The sequence below is a fragment of the Pteropus vampyrus genome, unplaced genomic scaffold (assembly GCF_000151845.1).
Source record: "Pteropus vampyrus isolate Shadow unplaced genomic scaffold, Pvam_2.0 Scaffold63, whole genome shotgun sequence".
Lineage (NCBI taxonomy): Eukaryota > Metazoa > Chordata > Mammalia > Chiroptera > Pteropodidae > Pteropus > Pteropus vampyrus.
The window spans coordinates 5,190,411-5,203,214 of record NW_011888844.1 but is presented as its reverse complement, the minus strand read 5'-3'; the positions used below and the strand labels follow the sequence as shown (position 1 = coordinate 5,203,214).

Genomic DNA, 12,804 nt, shown 5'->3' with positions numbered 1-12,804 from the left:
TATATATATAATCAGGAATACACTGTTCTCATTAAGGGTTTCACTATCCTGCTTTCATCTGCATAGTAGTCATCTTACTTATAGTTATGTGTTTTTTGTCCTTTTGTTTCAGGAAGAATGAACCCCTTCAGTATTTCCTGTAATGCAGGCCCTGCAGTGGAGAATGCCCTTAACTTTTGCAATCATTGAAAAGTCTTTATTTCTCCTTCATATCTAAAGGAGAGTTTTGATGGATTTATTATTCTTGGCTGCTAATTTCTTTTTTTTCAATATTTTTAATATTTGGTTCCACTCCTTCAAGTGTTTGCACTGAGAAGTTTGATGATAGTCTAATGGGTTTTCTTTTATAATTTACTGTCTTCTTTTCTCTGAATGCCTTGATAATTCTTTCTTTGTCATTAATTTTTGAAAATTTTAATATAACATGTCTTGAGAAAGACTTTCTGGGTTGAGATAACTGGGTGTTCTATTTGCTTCTTGGATTTGAAGATCCAGTTCTTCCCATAGGTTTGAAAAATTCTCATCGACTATTTGTTCGAATATGCTCTCGGTTTCCTTCTCTCTGGTACACTCATTATTTTTATGCTGCTTTATGTGATGGTGTCAGACAGTTCTTGTAGTGTTCTTTCATTATTTTTTCATTCTCAAGTCTCTTTTTTTTTCTGTATCATTTCCAGATTTCTGTCCTTGATGTCAGTAATTCTTTTCTCTATCTGCTCAGTTCTATTTCCTAAGTTTGCTATTTCATTCATCATCTCCTTTAATTTTTTTTTTTCATGTCCAGGAGTTCTATTTTTTTTTTTATGGTTTCGATATTTTTGGTAAACTATATGTATTGTTTGTTTATCTTGATTCTAATTTATTGGAATCGTCGGTCAGAATTTTTTTCACCTCATTGAGTTTTTTCAGAAGTGCAATCCCGATTTCTCTGTGATTTAAATCGCATAAATCTATGCCTTTGAAATTATTTTCTGGAGTTTTTTACTTTATTTCACGAGCTGCCTTTTCGCCTTTTTTTTTTTTTTTGGTGGCATTTGATGGACTACTTCTCTACTTGGGCATTAATGGGAATTTACTTTGCTTTTTTCTTTTTTTCTTTTTTAAAGAAAATTTATTGTATAGTAATCTCTCTTTAATTTGGTTGATGAAAATGGGTTTTTCTTTTGATTTCCAGTAGGTGGCATCCAAGCCTCTTGGATCTCTGCTTTGAAGCTAAAAATGCCCTATCCTGTCTGGTATGTGCCTGTGTGCCTCTGTGGTCAAGTACCTAGGTCCCTGGGCTCCACCACCATGAAAAGTTGCAATGGGTGATAAGGGGCTGAGTCTCTGAAAAGGTTCTGAAGTCTCATTATTGCCTTAACAGTCAGATACAATGTTCATCTGCTTTCTTCTGACTCAGCCTGTCTGGGTGGGGATGGGGTCGATTAGGAGAAATCTGTGGTATGTGTGGCTGTTTCTCTTCCTGTAGCGCTGTCCCCCAAGTTTCAGCTGTCTTGCTTCCATATAATTGAGCCTGTCTCTTGTACCGGATGTAGTGCATGTTTCAGTAGCGATTGTGAAAATTCCCCCGGGGATGTTAATTTTAAGGAAATATGAGTGGGGAGGGCCTGCTCTGGGTTGGTGGGGGTTGGAACATGGCTAGGCTCCATGATTTAGTCTCCTGCTTGACAATGGCAATTGTTAACCACAGCTGTCGCCCCTCCATGAACAGTCTATACCTTGCTCCCTGCCCTGGTGTCTGGGCTCCACTGCATGGAATATGCTGATCATTCAGGCAGCACTACTCCAGGCTTCAAAAGGCAAAGTCCTGGCCATGAAATGATCTCTCCTCCTCTTCCTGCAGGATGCACTGGTGGCATAACACAGCTGTTTTTTTTACACTGCTAATTTGCCTTTCAATCTCACTGTGATTTGCCCACCTTTGGATACTCTGCTGTGTAGATCTCGCGGATGTGCTTGTGTGCAGGTTGGGTGTTATTTGTTCACCTGTAGATATACAGCTTGTTATTTCAAGGGAAGAGATCCTGGGAGAACCTTCGTGCTGCCATGCTTCTGATGTGACTTCCCACTTCATAATTTTTGTGAAAGTTACTTTGTCATAAATGATTAAAAGATCTCATGGAAAATTAAGTACACAGAAATAAGGGAGATAATAATGTGGACATTATTTGTCAATTATATCTGAATAAAAGCTGAAAATGTTTTTAAAAGTAGAATATTTTCAAAGACTAACTCCAGCAACCTTACAATTTTAGCTACGTTCGATTGCCTAGCATTTGCATCCCTGTTATTTTTATGAACTCCTTTATTTAGTAAAAAAAAATAAAAAATACAGGAATACATTAACTTTATAAACAATTAAGGAAATAGAATAACCTATAAACCAATTTTTTTTTCCCCTAGGAAGATATATTGGCTATGACATTTGTCTCATAAACTTTAAAATGTCATTTTTTAAATGAACAATATTTTAAATCTAATTTAAATTTAATTTTCCATCAATAAAGAAGATAAACATTTATTAAATCATATGTCTATAACTCCCATTCATGCTCAGTTGTGAACAATAGCAAGTGAGCAAAACAAAATTGAAATAAACAATTTTAATTATTTCAGCCTGTTCTGTAATAGGTATGAGAGTGTTACTGAGTCACCTGATATCATTCATGTCAGACCAGAGAGAATCAGATTTAGGATTATTTTAAGCTCTAAGAAACTATAAGCCTGATTCTCCTCTAATTATAGACATTTCCCATTTTTTCTTGCATAAGGTGCTAAAACTATCTGTGCTGAAATTTCTGCTGAGCCATTTTTTTGATGACGTATTCGCTTAATGCATAGTCAGCACAAACACACACTATCTCCTGCCAGTGACCCATCCTGATGTCCGAATTTGTCATCATTCAAGTCCCTCCTACATGATAGTCAATGTCTCCATATGTCCCTTGTCAGAAAGCACAGAATTAACTGGAAGAAATAACAATTCAAGCTCTTAGCAACCTCTAATATCATTGGGTTTTGACATATTAGCTTGCTCTTATAGGCAAGTGATCAGGAAGGGGGAAATATTCAGACAAATGGGTCCAGATGTAATTCTAGAGTTAGGAACACTTTACGCTCAAGAGAGTATGCAGTAAAGAACAAAAAGGCTTGCCCTATTACAAAGATGGACCAAAGTTTTGGTAAATCAAGAATAAGTTAATAATAGTCTTTCAAACAGGTGTGAGGTGGTATCTCATTTAGGTTTTGATTTGCATTTTCCTGATGTTTACTGATGTTGAACATCTTTTCATGTCTGTTGGCCATTTGCATGTCTTACGAGAAGTGTCTGTTCAGGTCCTCTGCCCATTTTTTTATTGGATTATTTGCTTTTTATTGTTCGTTTGTTTTAGACAAGGCAATCCTTGGTTTACCTCACAGATTGCCAGGAATTTGTCATCTTATAATCCCTTATTTTTTATTTTTTATTTTTTTATTTATTTTTTATTTTTTATACCTACAACACCTGGTCTTCCTAGGTGGTCTCCCATCCAAATACTAACCAGGCCTGACCCTGCTTAGCTTTTGAGATCAGACAGGATTGTGCTTGTTCAGGGTAGCATGGCTGTAAAATTTTTATTGTTGAGTTGTATGAGTTTTTTGTATATTTTGGATATTAGATCCTTATCCAAGGCACCGTTTGCAAATATCTTCCCCAATGTAATATACATATGACATTATTGAATTATACACTAGAAATCTATATGATTTTATTAACCAATGTCACCCCAATAAATTTAATAAAAAAAAATAAGTTATCATGTGAAAAGTGATAGCTTCTTAAGGGTTAATCTTGAACTGGTTTGTATACAAAAGTGTTTCTCAAATTTAATGTGCACACAAGTCTTTTGAGGATCTTGTTAAAATGCCAATTCTAATTTAGGAGGTCTAGGGTGGGATTAAGATTGAGCATTTCTAAATACATCTCAGGAAATGCTGATGCTCTTGGTCCCAGGACCATACTTGAATAGCAAGGAACTACAGAATATTTAATTAAATATTTATTTTAGACAATAATTTCCATCATAATGAAAGAATAGTTCCAACAAAGACCTTTCTTATTGATAATTAGGATATTCCGGTCATGAGAATGTTTATTGATTGATGGATCATATCACTGAATTGCTGTAGCACATAACCTAGGAACAAAGACCATGCATGTTTGGATTTACTTACTTGTTGTTTAATGCAACAACACCAACTGTGCTTCTAGGAGTTGACATACTGGCCACATAATTCCACTGACGTCCCTCAGGGTCCCATCTTTCTACAGTATTTAGATAACTCCATCCATCATGACCACCCACAGCATACATTGGTCCTTCAAGTGTGGCTACACCTTAAAGATAAAAATCATATGAGGTCTCACCTAGGTATAACATACATAATGGACATTGTTTCATTTTGCAAGCAACTAACATTGAAAAATTGTTTCTTAAATGATTTTAGATACAAATGAATAAATTACTGATCTTAATATGAAACTAAATGAGGTTGTTTAATCTGGGAAAAATTTCAGGCATAGTTACCATATCATGGAAGAGCATTGTTGTAATATTACAATCAAAAGAGGTAGTGGAATACACCATTTCTAGGGACATAATAGAAAAGGAAGGCTGAATAATTTTGATGTTGTCTTTTTAATGTAAAGGATAGATGAGATATGACACTGAATCTTAGATAAATCTTAGAATGGTAGGTTAACTGTGGTAGGTCTTTCTAATCCTTGCTCTTTATTATAGGGATAAAAAAAGATTCTCATCAGATAATTAAGAAGACAGAGTTTTTGAGGTTTAATTAGAAATTTCTTCTATTAAATATTATGAATATCACCTTTCTAACTGTTTCTTGTCTGTTCTGGGAAGACACATAATTGGCTTTTTTACCCACTTTCTTCACCATCTCAATGAGCCTCTTAGATATATCTGCATCGCCTCTCCTACCTCTTTAGTAACAGCAATAGATTTAAAAATTTGCTCTGATTTCTACGTAAGATATGTTTTCTAAGTTATGTCTAGAAATCACACTGTAAAAACTGAGCTGAATATAATTATATAATCTACCATCTGACATAGATAATTTATCAGATAATTTGGGACAAACAATAACAAATATGGATCTACCACTGTTTAGCTATGTAAAAGTCAGTTCTTTAAAATGGCAATTATTCTGTTTTTGTTGTTGTTGTTGTTTAAAAAACTCTATGATATTGAAAATGTATGGAGTCTAGCATGAAGAAAGATTTACTCTGACAAATATTCATGAGAATTCATGAGAAAGTTTCCCACAGTTCCAGAAGTCTCAACTCCGTCTTTCTTGGACTTCTTTGGAATCGCTGGCATACATATAACTTAAAGCTGCTCTTAAACAAAGTGATTTTTCTAAATATCCCTGTGTTGGACCTGCATCGTAAGGCTTTTGCTTAAATAGAGATTTGATTCTTCTAGGAAGAAACATAATCCACCAACTAGAAACACTATGTCTCTTCATCATCGAGTGCTCTTTTTCTCTAAATTGTGCTTAGAAGAAAACTTCCTGTTGTAGTTTTATATTCCTCAGTAATGAATACCTTCTAAAAATTGTATCCTTCCTAAAGTGGAACCCCTTTAAAATACCAGTAGAAGGAAGGCAGGATGAACAAGTATAACATCTGAAATGAGAAAAAAGTTTCAAAAGTTTTGACCATTTGCTTAAGCTTCTCTCCATTTTGTAGACATTTTGATTAAAGGTTTGGCTAAATCCAATGATGTGCAGCTGATTTTAATTTTTAGATAGTTCTACCCATACATTTTTTAGAAACTATATAACATTAAGCTCTTACCTAAGCCGTGCCTATGTGTTGACATGGGAGGCATCGCAGTCCACATTTTGCCCACTGGATTAAAACATTCCACAGTATTCAAAGTTTTTAAACCATCTCTTCCTCCCACAACATATAGCTTATTATCAATAACTGCAACTCCAAACTGAAGCCTACGACCACTCATCGTGCCAACATGTAACCAGCTGTTGGTCCTGAGGTCATATTTTTCAATTGTTGTGGTGCCTGTTAAAGGGATATTGAACAATATTAAATATTACTTGTATAAAAATTTAATTGGCATCATTCACATTATATTTATGTACCTATAATTTATAGCATAGAATCAGTGATTGCAACTCAAATTGAAGAAAGTAGTCCAGATGGCTCTCCAACCTGGCAGATAAGACAAGGATAATAATATTTGACCAATCCTGGATCCAAAAGGAAGAATTAGAATAAAATAGTTTATTTAATATGTGTGTTTTTAAATTCCTAATGGTTTCTTTAGCTATATTATGCTACTGGTAGTACTAACACAGGTGTCAAACACCATATTTTATGATGAAATTTACCTACCTTGGAATCTGTTATAACTGTCTACATATCCATTATGTATTTTATGACCTACAGCCATTTAATATATTAGCTAGTACCTTTTTATTTTATTCAGTTTGGAGTGTGTGTGTGTGTATCTGTGTGTTTGTGTGTGTTGCTTTAAAATATAAATAATCGACTGGGAGGAAACATGGCAGAGTGAGAGATGTCCTCAGATCTCTCCCCTTGAAACAACAATAAGCTAACATCTAAAACTTAACAAAAAACACCCAAACAGAACAAGAGCACATCTCAGCATGGGATCTGCGCATAAGAAATACCACAGGTCAGAATCCCAGGTGCTGGGCAGTGAACTCGGAGAAATAAAGAAGCTGCCTCTTGCAGCCCTCGGAGCTCTTTTCAGGAGCAGGAGTGAAGGTGCGACGACTTCCCCGATCAGCCTGCCAGGAAGTGCGGGAACTTCTAACAACTGGCATCAGGGCCCAGTCATCAGAGCAGAAAGCAGAGAAGCGGGACGGGACCACAGAGAAACAACAATTGATTTTTACCGGCCCCAGTTGCAAAACCGAGGCTGAGCTGCTGCTCTCAAACCCAAACTAGAAGGCACCTCCCCCTGTAACACCCAGACTGAACAACATGGAGCCCCAGGGAATCTGAGCAAACGCTACTGAAACTGTTGCTAACAATGACAAGGACTGAAACTGAGAGTAGCAAGTGTGATTAAATATCTACGAGAAAATAAAAAAGACATTTAGTCTTTAAATAAAGCAGAGAAACAAATGGCTTGGATGCCACCTACTGGAAACTAAAGAAAAGTGCCTTCTTAGCAGCAAATGAAAGAGATGTGTTTATATAATAAATTTTATTTCTGGAAAAACAAATGAATACACTTTCATTAATGCCCAGGCAGAGAAATGGTCCATTAAACACCATGAACAACCAAGGTGACAAGGCATCTCAAAAGAAAGAGAAAAATCTCTAGAAAATAAGCTTACAGACATAGAAATATGCAACTTAAATGACAGAGAATTCAGGATGGCACTCTGAGAAAACTCAGTAAGTTCCAAAACAAGTCATATCAACAATCTTAGGAATTGAAAAAACACCTAGATGAGTAGAGCAAAGAGATTGAAACCCTCAAAAGAAATAGTATAGACCTTCTGGAGATGAAGAACACACTGCAAGAGTTGAAAAATGAAATAGCAAGCTTGAGAAATAAAGTCGTCTAAATGGAAGAAAGGATTAGTGATTTCGAAGTCAGAAATCTAGAAATAAATCAGAAGGAAGAAGGGAGAAACCAAATCATAAAAAAATAATGAAAGAGAAATATAAGAACTAGCTGATACTATCAGGAGAGGAAACATAAGAATAATGGGCGTTATTGAAGACAAGGAAAAAGAGCAGGGACTAGAAACTATTTTCAGACAAATAGTTGACAAGAATTTCCCAAATCTAAAGAAAGAGCTGAAACTTGGAATTAAAGAAATAAACAGAACACCCAATTATCTCAACCCAAAAAGGCCTTCACCGAGACATAATGTATTAAAGTTATCAAAAAATCAATGACAAAGATAGAATTCTCAGGGAAGTCAGGGAGAAGAAAACGGTAATTTATAAAGGAAAACCCATTAGATTATCCTCAGACTTCTCAGTGCAGAAATTACAAGCCAGAAAGGAATGGAATGAAATATTTAAACTATTAAGTGAAAGGAACTCTCAATCTAGAAAAATGTATCCAGCTAAGCCCTCCTTTAGATATGAAGGAGAAATTAAGACATTTTCAGACATACAAAGATTGAGGGAATTCTCCACTACAAATCTTGCACTACAGGAAATACTGAAAGGAGTCAGTCCTTGTAAAACAAAATCACACACACACACACACACACACACACACACACACACAATCACACACACACACACACAATCACACACACACACACAATCACACACACACACACACACACGTGTGTGTGTGTGTGACTATCAGGCAAATAGAAGCAGAGGAGTGCAACTCTTACTAAGAACAGGGCATTATAAGCTTAAATAATAAGAAGAGAATTACTATAGCAAGATAGTAATGTACATTCAGCATACATAAGGACAAATTGAGACAACACTGACTGAAAAGAAGATTCAAAGATCCAAATTTGCAAAAGGGAAAGGAGATAAGGCACACGCAGAAGGAAATGGACGACTGTATATATATACAACTATCCTTTTCATATTCGTAATGGTAATCACACACCAAACATTCAGAACCGAAGTAAGTAACACAAAACAAGAAGAACCATAGGCAAAATCCACAAAAGCCAACCAAAATAAAGAAAACAAACAAGGGCAAGGAAGCAATGGAAATACCAAACTACCAGAAAGCAAAAGATAAAATGGCTGTAAGAAGACCTCATATTTTAATAATCACACTAAATGTAAATGAACTGAATTCCCCAATAAAAAGGCACAAATTTGCAGAACGGATCAAAAAACAAAACCCAAACTCATGCTGCCTCTGGGAGACATATCTCAGCTCGAAAGACAAATACGGACTCAAAGTGAAAGGGTGGAAAATGATATTTCAAGCAAATGACATTCAGAGAAAAGTGGGAGAAGTGGTACTAACATCGGAGGAAATATACCTAAAAAAAAAAGAAAGAAAAGAAAAATACAAAGGGGCACTTCATAATGAAAAAGAGAATCATGCACCAAGAACATAACACTTCATATCCATGCTCCCAATCAGGGAGCCCTAAAATATGTAAAGCAATTACTAACAGAACTAAAGGAAGAAACAGACCAAAACACTATCATAGTAGAGGACCTAAATACTCCACTGTCGATGTGGACAGATCATCCAAAAAGAAAATAAATAGGATAATATCATCCTGAAATGATACATTAGACCAAATGGACATAATTGACATATACAGAGCCTTCCATCCCAAAACAGCTGATTATATATTCTTTAGTGCATATGGAACATTCTCAATACTTGATCACATACTGGGACACAGAAATAGCCTCAACAAATATAAAAGGGTTGAAATCATACCAACCACATTCTCTGATCATAATGCCTTGAAACTAGAGATCAACTGCAAAAATAATTCAAGAAGAACCACAAATACATGGAGATTAAGCAACATGCCACTGAAGAATAACTGGGTCAGGGAAGAAATAAAAAGAAAGATCAAGAGATACATAGATAATATTAGTAAATCATATGAAAACTTATGGGACACGGCAAAAGCAGTGAAAATATGAAAGTTCATATCATTACAGTCCTATTTCCAAAAATAAGAATGAGCCCAAATAGACAACATAACACTTCATCTTAAAAAACTAGAAAAACAAGAACAAATGAAGCCTAAAATCAGCAGAAGAAAAGTAATTGTCAAAATTAGAGCAGAAATAAATGAAGTTGAAAACATAAAAACAATAGAAAAAATAAATACAACGAGGAGCTGGTTCTTTAAGAAGGTTATTAAAATTGACAAACTCCTACCTAGACTCACTAAAGAAAAAAAAGAAAGGACACAAATAAACAAAATCAGGGATGAAAGAGGGGAAATTACAACTAGTATCGCAGAAATACAAAAGATCAAGCAAAATACTATGAAAAAGTATATAATAAGAAATTTTAAAAACCTAGAATAAATGGACCAGTACTTAGAAAAATACAATCTCCCTAGACTCAGTCAAGAAAATCTGGAAAATCTAAATAGTGAATCAGCAGTATGGACATTAAATCAATCATTAAAAACCTACCAAAAGGTAAAAGTCCAGGACCAGATAGCTTTGCAAGTGAATTCTACCAAACATTCAAACAAGATTCAATACGTATTCTTCTCAAACTCATCCAAAAAATTGAGGAGGAGGCAATACTTCCCAACTCATTTTATGAGGCCAATATCACTCTGATACCAAACCTGGTAAAGATGAAGCAAAAAAAGAAAACTACAGACCAATATCTCTCAAGAACACAGATGCAAAAATCCTAAATAAGATATTCGTGAACTGAATACAGCAACATATTAAAAAGATTATATACCACGATCAAGTGGGCTTCATCCCAGGGGCATACGATTGGTTCAACAAATGCAAATCAATTAATGTGATATACCACATAAATAAATTAAAAAATAAGAATCATATCACCATATCAATAGATGCAGAACAAGCCTTTAACAAGATACAGCACGCATTCATGATCAAAACACTTAACAAAATCAGTATAGAAGGAAAATACCTTAGTTTAATAAAGACCATATATAACAAACACTCCGCCAACATTATTTTTAATGGTGAAAAACTAAAAACCTTTCCTCTAAGATCAGGAACAAGGCAAGGCCGTCCACTATCTCCATTGTTACTCAATATAACATTGGAGGTCCTAGTGAGTGCAATCAGGCAAGAGAAAGATATAAAAGGCATCCAAATAGGAAACGAAGAAAGCAAACTGTCATTATTTGCAGATGGCATGATTCTCTACATAGAAAACTCTGAAGTTCCACAAGAACACTACTGGAAACAATAGGCAAATGCAGTAAGTCTCTGGATACAAAATCAACATTCAAAAATGCATAGCGTTCCTATACTCTAATAATGAAACGTCAAAAAGAAGTGGAAAAATAATTTCTTTGCAATTGCAACAAAAAGAATAAAATTCCTAGGAATAAATTTAACAAAATATGTGAAGGACTTATATAATGAAAACTACAAGACCCTATTAAAAAAATTCGAAGAAAATACAAAGAAATGGAAAGATATTCCGTGTACTTGGATTGGAAGAATCAACATAGTTAAAATGATCTTAATACATAAAGCATTATACAGATATAATGCAGTCCCCATCAAAATTCTGACTTCAAATTATACTACAAAGCAACAGTAATCAAAACGACGTGGTATTGGCAACAAAACAGATACACGGACCAATGTAACAGAATCGAGAGTCCAGAAATAAACCCACATTTACATGGGCAAATAACTTTTGACAAAAAAAAAAAGCCAAAAACATACAGTGGAGAAAGGAAAGCCTCTTCAAATAATGGTGCTGGGAAAATTGGAAGGCCACCGGCAGAAGAATGAAACTAGACTGTTGTCTATCACCACACACCAAAATTAACTCGAAATGGATTAAGGACCTGAATATAAGACCAGAATCAATAAAATGCATAGAAGAAAACATAAGAACTAAACTCAAGGACCTTGGACTTAAACAGGATTTTATGAATTTGATCTCAAAGGCAAGGGAAGTAGAAGCAAACATAAATGAATGGGACTACATCAAACTAAAAAGCTTCTGCTCAGCAAAAGAAACCATCAGCAAGATAAAGAGACAACCATCCAAATTGGAAAATACATTTGAAAGCAACGCCTCTGATAAGGGCTTAATATCCAAAATATACAAAGAACTCATACGACTCAATAACAACAACAACAACAACAATAACAACAATAAATAACAATCCAATGAAAAAATGGGCAGAGGACCTGAACAGACACTTCTCCCTAGAGAACATACAAATGGCCAACAAATATAAGAAAAGATGCTTAACATTGCTAGCTATTAAGGAAATGAAAATCAAAACCACAAGGAGATAGCATCTCACACATGTTAGAATAGCTATAATCAACAGAACATGTAATAACAAATGTTGGAGAGGATGCGGAGAAAATTGAACCCTCATACACTGCTGGTGGGCCTGCAAATGGCTATGGCCACTATGGACAACAGTATAGAGGTTCCTCCAAAAACTAAGAATTGATCTACTATGTGATCCAGCAATCCCTCTACTGGATATTTACCCCAAAGACTTGAAAACCCATATCTGAAAAGATATTTGCACACCGATGTTCATTGCAGCACTAGTCACAGTGGCCAGGACATGGAAGCAACCGAAGTGTCCTACGATAGGTGATTGGCTAAAGAAGCCGTGGTACATATATACAATGGAATATTAGTCAGCCATAAGAAGAGATGAAATACTGCTCTTTGCGACAACATGGGTGGACCTCAAGATAATCATGCTAAGCAAAATAAGCTAGACTGAAAATGTTAAAAATCACATAATATCACTTAGATGTGGTAGCAGCAAATGAACAGGACAAACAAAGACTCAGGGTCATGGACAATGAACTAGTAGTTACCAGAGGGTAGCGAGTGGCAGAGAAAGGAAGAGGTAGACAGGGTAAAGGGCGTCAAATATAGGGGGACTGAGAGAAGGTGAAGTGGATAAAGGGGATCAATTATATGGTAATTGAAGGAAACTGGACTCTGGGTAGTAATCACACGATAGAATACATAGATGTTAAATTATAATGTACAGCCAAAAATTATATAATTTTATTAACCAATGTTAACCCAATCAACTTTAAAAAATAAAAAATTAAATTAAATTAAATTA

The 12,804-nt window shown here is 35.1% G+C and overlaps 1 protein-coding gene and 1 pseudogene across 3 annotated transcripts in view; both read right to left on the bottom strand.

Moving 5' to 3' along the window:
- Positions 1-12,804, bottom strand: part of KLHL4 (kelch like family member 4) — a 147,790-nt gene that overhangs the window by 37,525 nt on the left and 97,461 nt on the right. For all 3 annotated transcript variants that reach the window (XM_023531196.1, XM_023531197.1, XM_011361164.1), the window contains 2 exons: positions 5,861-6,085; positions 4,216-4,378 (listed from right to left, as the gene is read on the bottom strand). In XM_023531196.1, the coding sequence (XP_023386964.1) occupies positions 4,216-4,378; positions 5,861-6,085 (388 nt within the window). The remainder of the gene's footprint in view (positions 1-4,215; positions 4,379-5,860; positions 6,086-12,804) is intronic.
- On the bottom strand, positions 3,494-3,612 carry LOC111740479 (annotated as a pseudogene).